The sequence below is a fragment of the Perissodus microlepis genome, chromosome 1, assembly GCF_051167445.1.
Source record: "Perissodus microlepis isolate ML-2025 ecotype Zambia chromosome 1, ASM5116744v1, whole genome shotgun sequence".
Classification (NCBI taxonomy): Eukaryota; Metazoa; Chordata; class Actinopteri; order Cichliformes; family Cichlidae; genus Perissodus; species Perissodus microlepis.
In genome coordinates this window covers 5,804,928-5,826,116 of record NC_140461.1, presented here as the reverse complement: position 1 = coordinate 5,826,116, position 21,189 = coordinate 5,804,928, and the positions used below count along the sequence as shown (strand labels likewise).

General features: G+C 38.9%; 1 protein-coding gene across 3 annotated transcripts in view; it reads left to right on the top strand.

Annotated features, from left to right (window-relative positions):
* The window catches only part of phkb (phosphorylase kinase, beta), a 94,555-nt gene that overhangs the window by 38,602 nt on the left and 34,764 nt on the right, over positions 1-21,189 (top strand). For all 3 annotated transcript variants that reach the window (XM_084927766.1, XM_084927750.1, XM_084927758.1), the window contains 4 exons: positions 4,488-4,545; positions 5,226-5,303; positions 7,322-7,480; positions 7,816-7,910. In XM_084927766.1, the coding sequence (XP_084783892.1) occupies positions 4,488-4,545; positions 5,226-5,303; positions 7,322-7,480; positions 7,816-7,910 (390 nt within the window). The remainder of the gene's footprint in view (positions 1-4,487; positions 4,546-5,225; positions 5,304-7,321; positions 7,481-7,815; positions 7,911-21,189) is intronic.

Here is a 21,189-nt window from a genome sequence, read left to right as displayed (position 1 = left end):
GTGCACACCTTGACTATAACAAGCAATTGAGTTACTGTTGTCTTATTGTTAGCTCTAATTAGTGTGGTCATTCACCTCAGACTTCTGGCATCAGCAAGGCATTTTTTCCCCCAGAGAACTGATGTATATGCAATATTTCTTCTCTTTTTGGAACACTCTTTGTAAGTCATGGAGATGTAGATCAGCAGTTTCTGAAAGTCTTAGGCCAGCCCATCTGGCACCAAAAACCATGCCACGTTCAGAATCACTTAAATCACCATTCTTCCCCATACAGATGCTCAGTTTGAGCTGCAGGATGCCTAAGTGTGTTGCATTACTGCCATGTGATTGGCTGATTAGCTATTTTCATTAGTGAGCAATTTAGCAGCTGAACAAAATGACGAGTGTATGTGTGTGTGCGTGTAAAATATAGGTTTTATATAACTGAGTTGAACTCAATTGCCAGTAACCACAAGCACAGCTAGCAATGCATAACGTGGAAAAGTTCAGCTTGAAAGTGCTTGACATTTCAAAAGTTTTCGAAATTCATAATCCTCCAAAGGTTTCATCCTTTTATGATAATGCTAAGAGATCTGCCTGCGACTTAGCCTCTCCCATTCCACGCATCCTAATCCCCCAGGTATTTCACCCTAAATCTTAGCGTGCATGTGTGTGGGTGCGCTGGGTATGCGGCTGAGTCGGTCCTTATCAGTGTGTATGCTCATGCATATACACCTATGTGAATGACCGGGCATTCATTGTCCTTTAGTGAATTCCCTGTGATCCTGGCCAAATGACAGTGCAGTCACTTTAGAAGCATACCGTGAGTGAATCGCAGGCTGGACTCTTAATACTAAACAAATCATTACTTTACCTGGAGAGCTAGCCTGCTAGAATTAATGAGCTCAGAGAGGCGTTAGGTAAGAAAGCAGAGATCTGTGAGTTTAGACAGATGCTGGAGTTTCTGTTTGGCAGTGAAACACTAACTGACTGTTTCAAAAGGCCTAATCAGTTGTACCTAGTAGGGTTGTAGGTAATCAAAGAGTCACCTGACAGTAATATGATTCCGTAATTACATTCATGATTCATTAAAAAGGATAGTCATCACTTTGTAGTGGCAAAAGGTGACTTTTCTGTCTGAAAGGTGAGGCTGAGAAAAAAAGATTTAAAAAGGCACTGATGATGGAAGTGCTTGCTTGATATGTCAGAGTGGGCACTCATGGGGCTCCAACTCTGAACCACTTTGAAATGAGCTTTGTTTAATCCTGCGGCTAATAGGATACAAAGACTCTAAAGACTAAGAATTATCAAACAATGTTTAATGCCTCAGTTCCTTTAGGCTCCGTCCTGCCCTTAGTTCGACCAGCAGGCAGTCAGATTTGTTGTGGAAGACACTCTGGCCAGTTAACGTTTCATAATGTAAAAACCCAATTAATTTTTTTAATTCATTAATTTTTTTAAATTAATGAATTAAAAAAAGTGATTTGCCAGTTTCAGAATCCTCGCTGATTAATAGTGTTACAAATATAGTCAAAAAGCAATACCGTAAGTAAAATGTTACCTCTTTTGAGTCATAAGCCACCTCACAACAAAATGAAATGTTTTGAGTGTGTCTGACACAGTTTGCGTTTTATCTGGAGGAAAGAAATCACAGGTAGGCCGGGTTCCCCTGCAGAAGACATTGACTAAAGTTGTTGTTGGTGTTTAAGAGAGAATTCACAGCAGGGCAGACGTCTGTGCTCCCTGTCTGTTTACCATTGACAGAGAGCAGCGGCAGCAGCCTGTGTGATAGACAGTTTTACCAATCAGTCGAGCTGCTCAAGCACAAAACACCAGGGATCCCTGTCTGTTTACAGCCTCAACGGGCCAAAAGGCACAGGCCTCACTGGGTGACTGCCTCAGCTCTCCTGTTCTCTCGTACTCTCTCCCCTCCGCCACCAAATACACCTCTCCCCTGCTTCTCTATCTCTTTATGCACTTGCGTTTCTTTTTTCCTTCCTCTCTATAACCACCTGATAGCTGCTATTGCTTCCCGTCTTTGGTGAAATATACACCTCGAGACCTGCATATCTACATAATAACAGAGTGCCGACATTTAAAGAAGCACATTAATACAGACATGAGTATCCGCTCAGTGAAAAGCATCTTCTAAGTTTGTTTGTATGAGCATGTGTGCCAGCTCAGCCAGGCATTTGTTATTGCATTAGGATGTCTCTGTTATCTTCCATCAGCGCAGAGATTATTGAAAAAGATAAGGTACAAAGATAGTCAGAACTAATTACTTTTATAGATAGAGGGACTAAAATGCAGACACACACACACATGAACATATGCACACATGCATTTTGTATTGGATTTTTTTAAGAGGCTAATAAAATTCTGCAGATTGTTTGATCTTTTTACAAACTGACCTTTATTATTTTTAGTGTTTATCCAAATTTGGTGACTAAAGGTGGGTTATTGTGTAGGGACAGTGTTTTGAGTTGATCCTCTTTAATTAAGCACTGAATTAGTAGAGTGAATAATTGTCTGCTTAGCTTTATTGTCTATTGTAAATGTGACTTGTAATTGAATGGCTTAAGATTTTTGTTCGTTTGTTTGTGCATGGGTGCTTGTGTAAGATACAGTGCAAATACAGTAGATGAAGTGTGCAAGAGTCAGAGAAAAATCCAGGAAGTAATGGTGTCAATTCAAGTGTTTATTTGGGGAACTTTTGTCTAGCTGCTGCCACTTGGTGCTTTTGATTTATTCACATTCATTTGACAGCAATGTGTTTATGAGCTGACAGGTTTAATTAAATAAAAAAAAAAAAAATCCTGAATAAATTGGCCAAATAAGGGGAAGCAAGGAGGGAAAAACACTGAATGGTTTGATAAGTATAAGAAATGATAGAAATCATATGCCGTGGCCTACAAAGTCACTAGTTCTTACTTGTGGGAAGAGGCATGGGTTACATTTTGCAGTGGATTTGTCAAAACAGCAACTGAGTTAATCTTTTAGAAAAAATTATGTTCATCTTAAATTAGACAAATGTGTGCCGAGGGTTTTGAAGTTGTTTTGGAGGCTAAAGGAAGCCGAACATCTTACTGAAATGACTTGGGTTGGTCTGTTCCAGGCAACATGAGAGCTGTCAATCAAACTTTGTTGCACACTAAACAGCTGGACCACAACCAAGCAATCTGCTGCATGTCTGGCTTGAGAAAGTGACTCAGTCAAAGGATTCTGATTTACGATTTAGTATAAATACACAAGCAGAACTATCTACTTTAAAATTCATGTGTTTAATGTGAGCCAAAGCTCCCATATTTATAAATAGTTTGAATTAAAATAAATTATAGGATTAGAGGCAAAACCCTTAACACTTGGTCAACTATTGTGGTGGGATCAGGTGGCTCAGTTATGCTGTGGTGACATTGTGCTGATGCATTTTGGCTCCACTTGACCTTTTAGAGGGAAGGGTCACTGCAAAATCACCTTTCTTCTGTGATGGAGCGGTTCTGTCATGATGGGAGTGGTCATTGAACTACAATGAATTTGAGTATCACGCGTTATGGCCTTCACAGTCACCAGATCAGTCTCCACCACCATCATTAAAACATCCAAAAAGGGAAAATGTTTTGGAAGAACATGCCTCTGACAAGCTTTCAGAAACTTGAATAAATACCTTAAAGGGTATATTGAAGCTTATTTGTGGCCTGACTAATTATGTATGATAGCTTGCAGTCCCATTTGTAACACATGGTGTAGTTTATTGATTGGATTTTTGTTTGGACTTTATACTTTCAACTTTAGGTTATATAAAACTACTGTGAACCTCACTTTCTAAAATGTCAAGAAGAACTGGACCAGAACTAAAAGGCAACAATGTCTTTTTTTTTTTTTAACTTAGGCACACAGCGAGTAGGTATTTATATTGTTAAACATACATTGTAATTCTCTTGTCTTTGTTATACTGAGTGAAATCGGACAAATTTTTGATATTGAAGGTCTGAGTTCACAGGCAACATGGCAGTGTTTTTGCCATCCGAGTCCGAGATGTCATTTTCTGAGCACTGCTCTTAAGTGTTTGTTGTTGCTAGGTTACAAATAATACCTTATTTCATGTTAGGTTGTAAAAGACTGAAAGCCAAGATTTTGATTATTCAGTGATAGAGAAGTGACACTGAGTCCTCAGTCAAACTAAACTCCTTCTTTCTCTGTGTTTTTCCATCTATGTGTCTGTCTATCGTAAACATACTAAACTTTCACTCCTTAGATGTCCTCCTCAAAACAAACAGCCAAGTTTTTGAATTAGAAAAAAATGACCTTGTAAAGGATCAGTAATATTTCTCTCTATACTGACAGGTTTCATTCAGAATGCCACATCGTTTATATTTTTTCTCTGTGCCATACTGTTCCATATTCAGTGCTGCTCAAATTCAGCTTTAAAGCTCCTGCACCTCTCTTCTCTTTGTGAAACGAAAAAGCAATAATTCCTCCCCTCTCCTCCTCTCTCTGTCTTTCTCCAGCTTTTTGATGGGATCGAGTGCGAGTTTCCCATATTTTTCATCTACATGATGATTGACGGTAAGCCTTGTTCTATCCATTGCTGCTGTTATGGTGCCTCAAGTGGGTCATTGCCATGGTATAAGACAGACTTATAGTGTTTTACAGGAAATTACGTTTTTCTCTGGTTTTAGAGGACATGGATACACACTTTTAAAAGGTGTGACCTTTTTTTTTTTTTTTTTTTTTTTAATTTGTTAGTGAACCAAAGTAAATGGTCAGAAATAAATGAAAGACTCTAGTTTTTCCTAAGCATTTCTTTCTTCCCTTTTTTTTTTTTTTTTTTTTTTTTTTAAATCTAATAGCCCCTTTGCCTCTTTATATGCCACAGATTTTTCTTAAGACTAACAGACAACCTGAAGGGCCTGTTGCTCTATATGAAGCTATTCATCTTTATTGGCTCTGCTCAAAAGAGAAAAGGCAGTTAAACTGATCCAGACGGATACATCAATAACCAACAAGCCTCTACAATGAAATGCTCTTAAAAAAATCTTGTATACCTAGGAAGATTTTTACTGACAGTGCCTCACGATTTTTCAGTATTGTAAAACTATTTTATTAGGGTCACTTTGCCTGACTGATGCAGTTAACAGTTAGATGTGAAAAAGCATTTTCAATGTTTTATAATCTGTGTGTGTGTGTGTGTGTGTGTGTGTGTGTGTGTGTGTGTGTGTGTGTGTGTGTGTGTGTGTGTGTTGTAGGGGTCTTCAGAGGAAATAAGGCCCAGGTCAAAGAATACCAGGAACTCCTTGAACCCATCATCTTTCAGTCTTATGAGGGTGAGTAACCACATAAAAGCCAACATGCACCCACACACATGCAGTGACCGCTGAATGAGGAAAACGGTGAACTCCAGAACACAAACATATATAATATTATCTCATCTAGCCTGTCAATATAGTTCTTTTTAATACTTTTGATTCTGTTCTCTCCCCTTCTGGCAGCGACAAACTTTCTCTTATTAAATCAGTTTTACATATTCATACACCACATACCAAGGTTCACAGGGGTGATGCATCCAAGTGAACTCAACCTTCCCTATGAGCAAAAGAGCCTGGCTCATACATTCACCGGTACACATTGATGTGAGAGGACACAGTTAAATGATGAGGATGTCAAGAGCTGGGTGTTTCTATTCATCTGTTCATAATAGAAATTGAAATAATTGGAGTGCAGAAAGGATAATGATGTGAAACAGAGCTGACTTAAGTTACCCTGAATGTCTCTGCAGAGCTCTTTGTACTGGTTCTGTATAAATTAACAAAACTCCTGAAGTTAATTGGCTGGGTTTTAGAGGAGAACACAAAGGGAGTGTTTTCTGTTTTACTGTTAAATACTTATTAAAAGTGTAAATCCACCAATGGATTTTGTTCTGTCAGAAGCTGCTATTGTATCTTCTTTTGCTGGTTTGCCTGACCTCCCAGGAGTCAGGGGCTCCTATTGTTTTAATAATACATAAAGCACATGCAGGGTTCAGCTATTGAAGACATGCTAATATATTGTGATGAGTGGGTGAGGACGGTGGTGGGGGTCCTCAACTACAGTTGTGCTAGCCTTGAAGTAAGTATTTATATTAAATTCATACATTTTTCTGAGTCATGTGTACTTGGTATACATGTGTATTTTTGTGTAACTAGCAGACAGCAAATGATGTATCTGTATAAGTCATTAAGGCTACATTCACACTGCAGGTCTTAATGCTCAATTCCGATTTTTTGATCAAATCCATTTTTTTTGTCTGCTTGTTCACACTACAAATAAAATGTTCACATTTCTCCAACGCTGTCTTGCCAACAGTTTCACTGACATCTACACTGGATGGCCAGGAAGCGTTCGCAATGTCTTCTCTGGCGCTGATAATTGGCGTCTGTCTTGTGTCAGTGACGTAAAAGACGGATTTAATGCGACATGACCATTCAAACAGCAGTCGCTTTCTAAAACATCAGATATGTATCGGATTCAGTACTAGAGTGACCCAGGTCGGATTTGAAAATATCGGATTTGTGCTGTTCACACTGTCATACCATGATCGGATATGGGTCGCATAGGGTCAAAAAAGTCGGATTTGATGCGCTTTCGCCTGCAGTGTGAACGTAGCCTAAGAGTGGGCACAAAAAGATTTAGTGTTCTTAGCTGTAGGTCCAGTTACAACCACTATGTGTGAAATATCCTGCTAAAGTGCTAAACTTAGATGGTTAACATGGTAAGCCCCATACTGCTAAAGAGAATTTTTAGTAGCATTAGCCAAGTTTTTGAATTAAGCTAAAAGTACAGGGGTGTCTCACGTAGCCATTTATAATTATATGATTTTATTTATTTATTTATTTTTTAATAATAAAAAATAAAATAAAACTTAGTTTGGGAACAAATTGAAAAATACGCTTTAAAGTTATTTGCCTATATCTCAGCTGTGCCTCAGGAGTTACAGCTGGTTGTCCACCAGTTGGAAAGTTGGTAGTTTAAATCCAGGCTCCTCCAGTCTGCAAAGTGTCCACAGGCAAGATAATGAACCCCAATTTGTTTTTATTAAAGTCCAGGTACACACAAAGGCTTCAGTAGAAACTGCATAAGAGTCATGTGTTTAAACATGCTAAGATGTAAAGGTGATCTTAAGTACAGCAGTGGTTCAAAGGTTAAACTCAGCATCTGTACTGCTGTATGATTTGTTGCTATTATCCCTGTGTGCCACCAGTGCAAAGTTACTGAAGTACATAGTTTTTGTACTATGTAAGAAGTAAAGATTATTTTTGCTTAGTCTTATGCACATAGAACTTACACTTCTCATCTCTCATGCCAGGCCACGCTATAATCCCCAAGTACTACTATGTACCGGCTGACTTTGTGGAGGCGGAGCAGAACAAGCATGGGAGCCAGAAGCGTTTCCCTAGCAACTCTGGCCGTGATGGGAAAGTCTTCCTGTGGGGTCAGGCCCTGTACAACATTGCCAAGCTACTGGGTATGTCTGTGCGTCTCTGCTTAGTATGTCGACTTGAATTGATGCATTCATTCACTGTACTCTGACATTAATCTGCAAGTTCACGATTAACTTAAAACTAATATGTTTTCAATAGTTTTTCATTATGAATTATTTTTTGTAACTGTAGCTTAATACGTGTCTCACAATAATCCAAGGACCAAGTGTTTATGTGGGGTTTGTTTTCATTAAGTCTTTATGCATTTACACTTAGTTACTTGTCAATAGTCGTGCGTCAGTATCCCACAGTATTCCCTACATTTTAATAGTATTCATATCTACCTTTTGTGGTATGTTTGTGTACATTCACTTTTCAGTGGATGAGCTGATCAGTCCCAAAGATATTGATCCAATTCATCGCTATGTGCCACGACAGGACCAGCGCAATGTCAGTATGCGGTACTCCAACCAGGTAAGCTCTGATGTAACTCTATCTGACGATCATCTGTTATCTACAGGCGTTTATTTTCAGTACAACATCAGATTCAAGTGCTGAAGTGTTGTAAACTTATAATACCCCCCTGTAAATATGGTTGAAATCAAAGCATTTAAGAGCTTTTAGCCTATGAAGTAATTGCATCTTACACATGATGACAATCATAATTGTTAGTTTATTCTAGATGTCAAGTAGCTGTAAGTGGAATTTTGCTGTAGATGCAGAAAGTGGGCAGCAAGTGGATTGCTCACTCTGCATTAAAAAAAAGAAAGAAAGAAAGAAAAGGACTTCTATATTTGTAATTTCTATCAAGTGGGAGGGGAGTAAAAGGAGTGGAAATGTTAGCAGTTGTAATGAAAAATCAAAAGCTGATTGCTGATTGCAATACACTATATATAATAATAAGAATGTCTCCAGTGGTGATGCTGTTCTCTGCTAGCAGCTTCTCCTCTTGTTTAAAAGTCTACATTTATTCAAATTTGAAACAGATATTTAGATTTTATGATTCTTATCAGGCTTATATCTGGATTCTTTATATAAGCTGCTCCAGGGTTATTCCTGGCATTTTAGATCAACAAACACCTGCATCAGAGGTACATAAACAAAAAGGTGGTAGGTGGGTGGAGGTGGTATTTAAAAAAGGCGAGGTCCTCACTAAAGCCACTCTTGTTCCATGCCCACGTATTCACTTTTCAAATCTGGCTGGATTTATGGTTGTTTTTTTTTTCAAAACGATGACAATTGATGATACTGAACAAAACTATTGGGTGTAACTCAGACTAGCTAGAAACACAGCTCTTCCCCGCACAGTGTTTAAAGTCTTTTTTTGACATGGTTTCAAAATGCAGATATACTGTTCGTGCTCTGGAGTTTGCCTAGTCACATACTGAAAACGAGATATCTAAACTGAGCCACACTGTTTCAGTATCAGCGATCTTAGAAATAACCAGGAAATTGTGGGAGAACCATAACTTATCAGAGTTCTACAGATCTTCATATGCTTTAGCTACTCTGATGTTAAGTTTCATATTTCAGGAGGATTACACAAGCTATGACCTCACCTATTGTGCAGTTGCATGTGTCAGCCTCAAAGATGTACAGTAACCTCTCAATGCCAACTATACACCCACCCTTACTCCTGCAAGGCAATTCCCGCATCCAACCTTAAACCATTCACACTACTCAGTCCTGCTTACCACTGTTTGTTATTCATGTGTGGTAAGGTTTTAATTACTATTCATCCATCAACATCTAAACAAGCAGAAACTCCTCCATCTTATTTTACCTTGCCAAAGGCCAGGCTTTCAGACAAGGATTAAACCCAGTCAATTTTCTCCACAAACTACCTCCCTGAATAGCAATCATGTCTGAGGTTTAATTCTGTATCTGAGATGGCCGGCAGCTCTGTGGATCACACAGATGAAGGGTAGAGATACATACACACTGGAATGATTTTCATTTTCTTTGTTGTACAGCATCCTATTCTGTTGCTGTATGATGAATTGTGTTTTTGAAGCTAGGTCTATAAGACAGTACTAGAACAAGGCACACAAGAGAGGACATATCCTCAGAGGTATGATGAACACTAGACGGGATCAAATAGGTTGCCTGGAAAAAGATCAGCAGACAGAACAGACAGAGAGAAACAAACAGCGAGCCAGAAATGGAAAAGATCATGTCAGAAAAAATCAGCAGAAAATCATTTGTGAAGTGAGAAAATTTTAGAGAGAAATATTTGGTTCTGAGACGAACATGTATATTTTTAACTTTGTGGGGCTCACAAATATTCTTCAACTCAAGGAGGGCCACACTTACTGAAAGGTTTGGACATTTGCAAGCTCTGTGAAGACTGTGAAGACTCATCTCTCTTAATTCTGAATAATTGTTAAAGAAGGAAGCTCCCACGCCCATTTGACTCCGTTACAGTTTTTGTTTACAACTTGTCTTGCCAGCTAGCAACTGAGCGCAGTTCAGAAGATAAGGGTTTGGTCTGCATGTGTTCTTTTATTATGAAAACTGACCTGATGCTTTATGCTGTGTCGTTGTGTCGTTCTGTTGACTTCATCAGGTGAAAGAGGTGGGAAGTCTGGGCTTCTCAGCCCTGACCCCACAACCCAAACTCAGGTACTGCTTTTAGCAGGTATCCAAAAAATTAGGCAGTGGTATGATAGCAAGCATTGGCTTTAGCAATTAGGATCAAGTCGAATCAGTTTCACCGGCCATTATATCAGGAGCCCAAAGGCGTTCTCCCAATGGAATTCAGGCATTAGTTCCAGCACAGGGCATTCAAGTACTGTGGGTGATAACACAGGTGTATAAAATGTATGTTATTTTCACTCTTTTCAAACACACCTTCAAGAAACAGCATAGGTACTCGGAGTCATTGATCTAAGTCTTTAGCGTTGCTGAACGACTGAAAGCATAGATTACTTACTAAGCTCTCTATGATCTTTGCATTTTGGAACAATCGTTGATTTTTAGCTGGGATCAAACGGAGAGGATTTTAAATATGTGTGTTTGTATTTGTTAATAGGATATCTACATATCAGCATCTTGGATGCAGAGGGATTGTTCTCAAAAGGAAATCAGTATGAGTATGTTTAGCTGGCAGCACTGCTTTTATGAATTCAGTGTTTAAAGAAGTGTGCCTTGTGTGCTAGACTCCTGTTAGGAGTAGGAGTAATGCTCAGAAATGTTCTAACAATAATACTCTTGAAAGTTGATTTGTAGGCAGTGTGAAAGCTTGCTGTGAACCTGGCCTCTGATGGTAGCAGGCACGACTCTGTGTGAAACCCATCAACAAAAGCCTATCATATTGAGTTTGATGTTTTCAGTCTCACGCAGTCCAAATAAATGTGTGAATGGTCTTACTTCAATTTTAGTTCTGAGAAACCTGAAGGAAATTCTGGTGTTTCGTGACAATGATGACACACTCATTAAATCCTTTTATGGTTGAAAGAGAGGTTCGAGTTTTGCACAGTGAGGTTATTCAATAGCTGACAGCTTGCTACCTTAACGTAACCGTTTAATTCAATGTGCTAATTTTCATCATAGAACTGCTTCCATAGGTGAGAAATACATGACCTCACCTGTGAGTAGTCACATAGGAATTTATAAAAGGTAATAATAGACGATATTGCAGTGTATATAAAATGATGATTGCTGTCTGTACATCTGTATCTGAAGGTCAAATAGGAACTCTTTCTTTAGATCATGTAAATTTTCAAGAAGAATTAGCTTTTAAAAAGGCTATAGCATGAGTATAGTCTCCAAGTGTCATAGTTTCCATTTCCCTGTGTGTGCTTGCGTCAAGTTGGATCCAACTGATGGAAGTGGTGGAATATGGACATTTCCGAAAGCTGTGACTAAAGTTTACTGAGTGCCTGTCTAACAGTAGCTATTTAACACACAACTAGGTACACAGAGTACTTCATCACTCCTTGGACATTAATGTTTTTCATCTGATATTTTTTATGGTTTTGCTGTCGTTATCATCAAAAATACCTCGTCTTATCTGGTCTAAAGTAGCCATAAGTTGTGATATAGACATTCCAAAGACAGATATAATGGACTCTTGAAGGCTGGCTTGTGATGAATAGTAAAACTAATTTTGCTTAAACGTGAAATAATAATATTAATGTTTATACTTGGCCCATTGGGGCTTATGAAAGGAAGCATGACTGACATATAATCACTGTTACAGCCCAAGCAGGCTGTGTGGGTTATCCTGCACTCTCTCTAAGTCATGTGCCAGCCCTTGTTTCCTGTGGAGCCAATTTCCACTTAATAATCAGCACTGGCTTAAAACTGTGAGAAGTTTGCCAGCTCAAAGTGTGGGCCAGTGTTGAGCTACCAGTGAGTGGCTTTGTCCTCTTGCTAGCAAGAAGCGTTTTTGTATTTTCTTTTAGAATTTTTCATTTCAAGATGTTTTTCCTTTTTGTGCTTTTGTTTTAGGCCTTTGATTGGCATAAAATACTGTTTTATTTGTGAATCTGCTTTGTTTGACTTTTTCTTTAGTCAGATACTTTATGATAAGTATTCCTCCCCTCCTCCTCCCCACCCTTTTGTTGAGAACATAACATTTGGGCAAATGTTTTCAGACTTAGAAATTCGCACAATTTTTAGATAAAAAAAATAACAGTCACAGATTTAAGCTAATGTGACAAGCCTGGTAGAAAATAGTTGGTTACTTTTGCAGCTACACACTGAACATTTTAGGTGTACTTGCACTGTGAATGCCATTTACAAAGCTGTGATAAAGATTTGAAAGGAGACAGCATTTCAAACAGGGGTGTTGCAGGTGAGGCAGGTGTTTTGCTCTTCTGTCTGCATATCAGTAAATATGAGAAATCTTTTCAAGCGGTACCACCTGCAAGCTTATGTGAAGAGGATTTTATTTTCCTGTAAGACAGGAACGGCAGGGTTGTTTATTCATGTGGCTGGTGCTAAGCTTAGCGTTTCTTGGGGTCAAATGGCCACAGAATTTGTAGACTTCATCCTCTATTACCATTTATCCTCCACTGCCTCTCACCTTCACTTTTTCTTTCTTATTGCTTTGTAATAAGTCTTGCTGGATCATAATCTTGTGTTCGTTTTGCTTTTTTTTTCCCCCTTTTTAAAAAAATCTTTTTCTTTTTTTTCCACCAACTTACCAGCTTTCTCTCACTCACACCTTTGTTTACTCAGTTTGAAGCTTAGGTATCATGTTGTGTCAGTAAAGAGGCCCAAGATGGGAAGAGGAAAAAAATATGAGTGAGGGGAGAGGAAAAGAAAGAATAAGAAATATAGTGTATAGTGTGTGTGTGTGTGTGTGTGTGTGTGTGTGTGTGTGTGTGTGTGTGTGTGTGTGTGTGTGTGTGTGAGACAGAGAGTTGTGTGTGTATACATGTATCAGCTGTCCAGTTGCTTCTGCATCACCAGCATCTTGTGCTTGGTCTGCAGGCAGAAAAGACACATGGGCAACTGAGCTTTCACATGCAGTTAAGGCCTGATTTGTGCACTCCTATTTTCTCTTCTGTGTGTATATAATTCGGTTCTCATAATGTGTCCAAAAACAGAATACCTGTTCTATGCATACATACATACATACATACATACAGGCTCTACATATGTCTTTGCATGACATCTCAGTCTCTATATGAAATGTATGTGTTTTTCTGTGGGTGCAGTTATTTACAGGATTGCGTGTTGGCATACGTGTGTATTATTCATCGTGCCTTTCCTGCAAATGTTACGCTAACACTTAAAGTCCCTGCATCAATTCATTTCACTGGGGAGAATGAGATGCTGCACCCATGAATAGCCTGCAATGTTGTGCTGTTGGTTCCACATATAAGCTTATGATTTGAGTTACCGCAGGGCTTTTTGACATCAGCTCTGACATTCAGTAAAGGTTTAGAAAAGAAAATTATTTGCAAAAGAACTGGGTTGCACTCCCTCGTACAAAATTATATAAAAATACCTGCATGAGGAATTAATGCATCTTTTGAGTCATTTCCACCAAAATATCTGGAATAGTCAATTTTGAGAGACTCAATTTGGAAGCTATTCTCAACAGCAGGATGTTAGAAGCTACATTTAGCTCCTTTGAATTAAGTGCAGAGGGAGATATAGTTGTAATGTAATTTTAACAGTTTCTCCTGAATACAAATGAACATATTTATTTTCTTTATGAGGTTTATTGTCACAGCTTTTTAAATCCAGTTCCTACAGAAACCCTGGCTTGAATCCACTACCCTGGAGGAACTTGGATGTGTTGGCGCAGACATGCCACTTACACTTATATTCCTGCATCTTGCTTCACTGGGCACTACAAAGCATCTGTTTTTTTTATCATCAACCTGAATCCAGAAAATATTATATCATAGATTCCTGCATTATGCATAGGTAAAGAATGATGCATTAAATCTGCATTATGTGTGCACCTGAGCAGGAAGTGGAACGTGGATTTCACTCCAAACAATAAGCTTTTGGATGGTGGAGCTTTGATTTTAGTTGGTGATCGGGATATTCCTATATGCAGCTTTAATGCATTGTTGATGTGCAGGAACCTTTTACTATTGTAATAAACTAGAAGTCTGTTAAATAGTGTATGAAGCTGTAAAATCAAACTACGCAGCTTAAATATGTATGTAAGCCATGTGGCAAGAGGAGAGAAATCAGCAAAAGCGCATTATTACAGTGCTGCTGGCCTCTCGGTGCGCTAATAATAGTTGCAAATAAATTACCAAGATTATTTTCTTAGCTGGAGTCAGTGGATAAGCACAGCTTCCCTTGATATGTAGCAGCTTACAAAAGTTCATCGGTCGACTGTGTGCTGATTTTTTGCATGAGAGAAAAGGCGCTCCCAGGGCTGTGGGGGTGAGTCAGATCAAGCACACCCTGGGGAGCGTGGGGTGACATCCCTCTGACAAACGTGCAATAATACGCAGCAGGCATAGCAATTTGGGGATCCAAGAAGTCATGAATGGCTGTGAAAGTGAATTAGCTGCTTATGTTGCTTGTGTCACACACTTGCTATTAATGTTGTGTCCCTAATGTGCTCAGCTACTCAGGCATCCTTACCACTGTGGCATTCTCTTAGTCTTTTTTATTCTTACTCTGTCTGTATCACTTGTTTCATCTGTTGCTTTGAATTTTGTTCAATTTGCAGTGTGTTCAACTAAACACGCAAATTACATACATTTCTTAACCACATGCAAAAAGAGCATGTAGCCATAAAAAATAGCAGCTCTGTTATAAAACTCAGGGATCCTTTAGCTTTTGTTAGGCTTCTCTTTTGCATATAGATCCATTCACTTTTTGACACACACACACACACACACACACACACACACACACACACACACACACACACACACACACACACACACACACACACACACACACACACACGCTTGGCCCTATGTGAGAATGAGGTTAATGGAAAAATTGCATTTGTGGTCCACACTGTGGAGGCTGTCAGTCATCAATCAGAGATAAGGCGTGGGTCAAGAGGGGCCCCCAATTGGCTACTACAGCAACAAACATGCCTCCTTAGAGGCAGAACGAAAGGAGGTAGAAAAGTAGAGAATGGGTAAGGTTAGAGGGGTCAGAGAGAGGCGAGGGAGTGAGTCTGAAAGAGATATGGAGGTAAAAAGCAACAGAAAGATTACCTTATTTCATTCTATATATTAAGCATGAAGTTGGCTGAAAACCAACATGTTAAATCTAATTGGAAAATCTGGGAAATGTAAATCAATAACTTCCAGGGTCCAAACATAAAGCTTCATTAACACAACACCAAGACAGACTTAAGTTGCTCTCTCTGTAGCGTAAGTCCCGCTGAGAATTAACAACCACAGTGTAGCTTGATGCAATGTGTAGCAGCTTTCAGCTCAATATATGCTGCCTCTGGTGGAGGCCCAAAACTCAAGCTAACCTCTGTGATATAAAACTTTAGGCAGGTTTGTTTATAATACCAGCTGACTGAAATCTTTCCAAGGTTGCAAAAAATGATTTATATCAAAATGAAAACCTTTGGAAATGTGTCGTTTCTGGAGTTTTTTGGTAATAATTTTATAAAGCTAATAAGAATTTGCCCTCCTTTACAAAAGCTGTTGGAACATAAAATATAGGACATTAATGCACACATTAACGATGGGATCCAAAAGTGAGATGGAGTTGGGTAATCAACTCTTAGATGAATAAGAAATACACAAGCAACCACATTTGTTTTTTGTTTTTTTTAGCATCACTTTGGTCAGATATTGTTTCCATTGATGATGTTTAGATGTTATATACACACTATTTACATGCCTGCTCTTAGATCTTACATTAAATGTATACACATGATAGATAGGGCTATATCTATCACATAATCTGTAAACGTGACCGAATATAGTGAACGAGTCCATACTGGAATCTGAATCTATACCCATCTTAAATACAAAGAAATAAATGAGTGCCATTTAAATATTAAGACAATATATTTAATACAGCTCTGTTTAAATTCATTTTTCTTTCTACACAGTGTGCATGTAGCATTTCTATGAATAGATTTTGTGCAGATAATGAAAAATAAAAGTAGTGAAATAATAGATGAAACCCTCCCCCCCCCCTCCCCCCACTTTGGTATATGGTTTGTGGGACATTATAAAGTCATTCTGGTATCAGAACATGATAGCCAAGAAGAACACGTAGTAAAAAAGAAAAAGAAAAATCATACTAACACAACAGGAGCGCCATATGGAGTAGATGATTTCATTAAATTTTGTAATGCCAGTCTGCATAGATTTGCATAGTAATAAGAAAACCCATATTTTCAAGAAATTGCTAACTCCTTAATACTTAAAGGCTAACAAGTTCAAAGCACCTCCAGATATGTTGAATCCAAAAGAAAAATATTGTTATGGAAAATCCAACTGGATAATGAAGTTATAGGATAATGTAATTCTTTATAATGACTCAAGAACAATATATAGTTGAGGCATAAATAACCAATATACCATATGGAGTTGATGATTAAATACTGATTATTTTTGCATGCCTTGTTGCATACATTTGCATGCTAATGAGGTAAAACAGAATTCCTTCCATTTACTTTTTTATTTGCACTTTGGATGAGAAGATACCAGAGCAAACATTCTCTTTTGTAGTGATCATGTCAATCCAAGAGCCTCTAGTTTACAAAATAAGTGGCTCTATTTGTCATTGCATAGTCACTATGCAGTTCTCTTTATTCCAGATGAAGCACACAATTTTCTTTTGAGCAAGAAATTGGCTACAGGCTGAATTATTTCAGAGCAGCTGTTTTTTAGTATAACAGATTTAATACAAAAAGAATAACTGAAGTATCACTCTCATTACTTCTTCATGAATCTGTGTATTTTCCATTGGAGCACAGCACAGGGTGGAGGAGAAAATGGCCTTATTTGTATCAGTCAGTTTGCATCAGGTGGCTGTTTTGTGTTGAAATGCATGCCTGCCTTCAAGCACACATTTTATTGAAAGCATGATGTGTATTAGTCCATTTGCTGAGACAGAAAGGCTACAATATGTGACAGTGGCATCAACTCGTGGAGCTGTAATACTCATTTCAATAGCTGTGCTGCAAGATTATAACACAGACGCCTGATGAGATCATTGAAATAGGTATGTGCCTCTAGATTCAGTGGATTCAGAGGTCAGTAGTAGGACACTGTTCAATAATCTACAGATTGGCTCTTTCAGAGGAGCAAAGTGACACCTTAAGCAGCATGAAACAGATGGGTGTTAGAATCCTTCTGACCCAAGAGTGTACACACATCCACACACACCCAGTCACAATATTTTCCAACATGTGCATCCTTCACTTCATACTATTACACACAAACAGAATCACACATTTTTCACGCTAACATGCAAACACTTCCTTCTGTATCTTTTGCCTCACTCACACCCTGAAACGTTCACGCACACAAAGACACAGATTGAAAGTGTGCTAAACCCTGCTGTTTGCCAAATGGCCTGGTAGTGGGCAGGAAATGTCGAGCTCAGTGGTCTGTGACAGTAAAAGCCCTGGAGGGATAGCTACTGACCTTAACCTGCAGGGAAATGGACATCACTCACACACACTCATGCACTTTGCATGCATTAACACTTGACACATCACCCGTACTCAGATGCGTCCTCATGGTCATGCCAATATGTGCGCTGCTTTTATGTATTCTCACAAAGTGGGTGTCTCTGTGTATCTGTCTTCCTTTGACACACCTCTACTTCTTCTTCTGGGTTACAAGCCGTTCTCTGTGCCAGGGGCCCCATTAGCAATGTCTGATTGGTTTGGCCTGTCGTTTCTTTGTCTAACTGTCAGTGTTGTTGGCCAACTCTGTTGTACAGTGTCTTCGTGTTACAGGTTGCTAATAACACCAAAGAAAAAGCAGACTGGGAGGCTAAACAACCTTGGGTGGAGTAGAAGAAAAAGATCCAACTAGAGATGAAATATTTGAACCCGTGGTGCTCAGTTCATCCAAGCCCTCAATTTAACAAAAGACTGTCTCAATCCTTGTATATTAAGGTATATCAACACTTCCTGCTGCTGCTACATTCAGAGTGTTAGGTGAGTGTGGGATTTGTGTTTGCAGCAACATGTACTCAGAAGAGACATCTTGGCATCTATTCTCTGTTTCTTCATAGTTATTCTTGACAGTGTACAAGCCCAGGCTTTACAATAGAAGCACTTTTCCCAGTAAATGGTAAATGGCCTGCATTTGTATAGCACTTTTCTAGTCCTTAAGGACCCCAAAGCGCTTTACACTACATTCAGTCATTCACCCATTCACACACACATTCACACACTGGCGATAGCAAGCTACATTGTAGCCACAGCTGCCCTGGGGCACACTGACAGAGGCGAGGCTGCCGGACATAGGCGCCACCGGGCCCTCTGACCACCACCAGTAGGCAAACATGGGGTTAGTATCTTGCCCAAGGATATTTGGCATGCAGCCAGGAGGCAGCCTGGGATCGAACCACCGACCCTCTGATTAGTGGCTGACCTGCTCTGCCACCTGAGCTACAGCCACCCCAAATTCTGCTTTAAACCCAAAGAATTCTGACAGCAAACAAAAGATGCCCATTTTTTTTTTTATATTAAACAATTTGCACAACTTTTCTCATTTAAAACAAGTCTTTTGGCATTTTTTTCTTTAAATGTCATATGCTGTCATATGCTTAAATGTCAAATACTAATTTTTTTAGTATTTTTTTTAATACTAAAAAAAAAAAAAAATACTAATTGTTAATATGTGTATGGAAACATTCTTACCCTGCATAAAATATATAAATTTACCATCAGATTTATGAAACATGCACACTGGCCTATTTGGTTCTTACCACTGTGCATATGTCAGAATCATTCTGACTCAATAGACTAGCACAAAATGTATAGCTTCTACACTGTTTGCATGCTACCTAAATATAAAGAAGCATGTTAACAATCAGGTGAGAAACCAGGACAAAATCCAAGTCTGAAGAAACTGAAACAATTGTCTCCAAAGAGAAAGCCAGGAAAGGTAAATGTTTCCACCAGAGAGACTATAAGAAAAACAAGAAAACAGCACAGTGACCTGGTGCAGCTAGTCTGTCATTCCAAGATAAGAAACTAAATACAAGTGAAAAAACAAATCCAGATTTCCAGCATCTGTAGACTAGTGCCATGAAATTTGTAGTACTAGTAGTGAAATGCTTTAGTACAAAGTATGAGCAAATTCAGTCACTGATTTGTGCATGAAACATTTGTATGCACCAGCCACTCACCGTCTGGTGAGAATGTTTTGTTGGTTGCTGATGCAATCCACTCAGTTTTGCATCTATGACTTCAAGAAAAATTAAGGTCACTCAGTAAACTGGAAAACTTTACACCTGAAGAAAACTATGTCTATCAGATAGTATAGGAACTGGTCCCTGGCACTTACTTTCCAATCATGCAGTTTATGAAAGACTGCCCACCTGCAGTGGACTGATGCCCCACAGTTTGAGAACCAATGACCTAATTTGGCACATCTGATCCGCTGCCTTTTGTAAACAGAAGGGTTGAACAGCAGGTGGGTGGTACTTCTGTGCTTATCGTCAGAGCTGTGATCCGGGTAGAAAAAGGAGTAATCTGAAGCCTGAACGTCTGGCTCATAGGAATCACTTACATATACGTTTACCTTATTTTACCTTATAAAACACTCTTTTGCCATCTTTAATATGAACATCCACCATTGTCAGAATATTTATAAGAAAAAGAACATTTAAAAGGTTCCTGCTGAGTTATTCATAGACCATGTTTTGTTATAGTTTCATTGTGGCTGTTGACTACAACATGGATTCATTCTATGTATAGTAGCAGTGTGCTAAAATGCAAGGTGTGAGTGAGAAAAGTGGCTCAGTAGTGGCTTTTTCCCCCTAAAGTTTGCTATCTCGGCTTGGCAAGTGTATTTTGGCTAACACGCGTACGTCTGGAGAGAGGAACAAAGTACAGACAGGAGACAGAAAACGTGCTTAGAAAGTTATCGGAGCGAACAAAAATACTACCGCCAAGTCTTCCCTATCTTTTGGCTTGTCTGTCAGTCTGAAACGACCAAACAGAACTAACATAACTGATACATGCAAGACTCAGCCACCAGAGAACAGCACGAGGTCTGTAATTATATGTTGGGAAAGAAGACAAATTACTGATTAAACATAGTAATCTTTTGGACGGAAATTCCCACTGATGAAAGCCTTCCCTCTCATGTGGGCGGAGGAGAGACAGATCAACCAGGGAGCTCCCTATTTGCTCCCCAGCAATAGAAACTAGAAGTTAGAGACTGCTGTGGTCCTGGCAGTAGCATTTTCCCAGGAAGTGTAGAGAGAAAATGAAAGGGAAACAAGATTATAGTAGGAGAATAGGTACACTGTTTAATAAATAAAGAGATGCAAGCAATTAAAACACAGCCACATTGCATCTGTTGCCACTACCAGATAAATCCCTAAAAGTGAATATCCTTTGAGACCAAGAAATGTCACCTAAACAGTTCATTAGTAACATGCCTGCTGAAGAAGTTTAAACTTTAGAATCTCGGTTTGACTTAAAATCACTGTCACATTTTTCTTTTATAATGTAGAAATATATTCAGTAAATCATCAGACTGTCTTTTATCCTAACCTGTGGGTTTCCTTTAAAAGCAATTCCCTAGAGGACACTGGTATCATAATTTTTGAAAAGCAGCATTCATTCTTTATGAATGCCTACAGACGTTGTACCAGTATAACATGATATTAGGAATGTGACTGGATGTTTGTTTGTCATCTGTGACAGCGGCATCCTGTGTACGCATTTGAAGGTACACAGAACACAGACTGCAGCTCCCGTAGTGACCTTGGCACTTTACCTTTGCTGGCATGCATAAGAACAGCTGTGCATGCTTTAAGATTTTTAATGATTGCAGATTCCTCTGACTTCACCTTGGCTCTCGCATATGTCTAAATGATTGGATCTAGTTTATATTTATCTTGTTTGCATTTATGCTCTGCTCATCTGATGATAGGCACAGCAGTGTATTCTGTTTGTCAAGCATTTTAGAGCTTGTGTGTGTGTGTGTGTGTGTGTGTGTGTGGAAGCGATTAAAAACAGCACACATTAGAAACCAAAATGCCCATCTGTTCCCAAAGTTTGTAATTATGCGTGTACGCTGTTGTCTGTCTTTTGTGTGGACATCTGAGTGGAGCCTGGCACAGCGACTGGGAACATATTTGTGTTTCCAGGGTC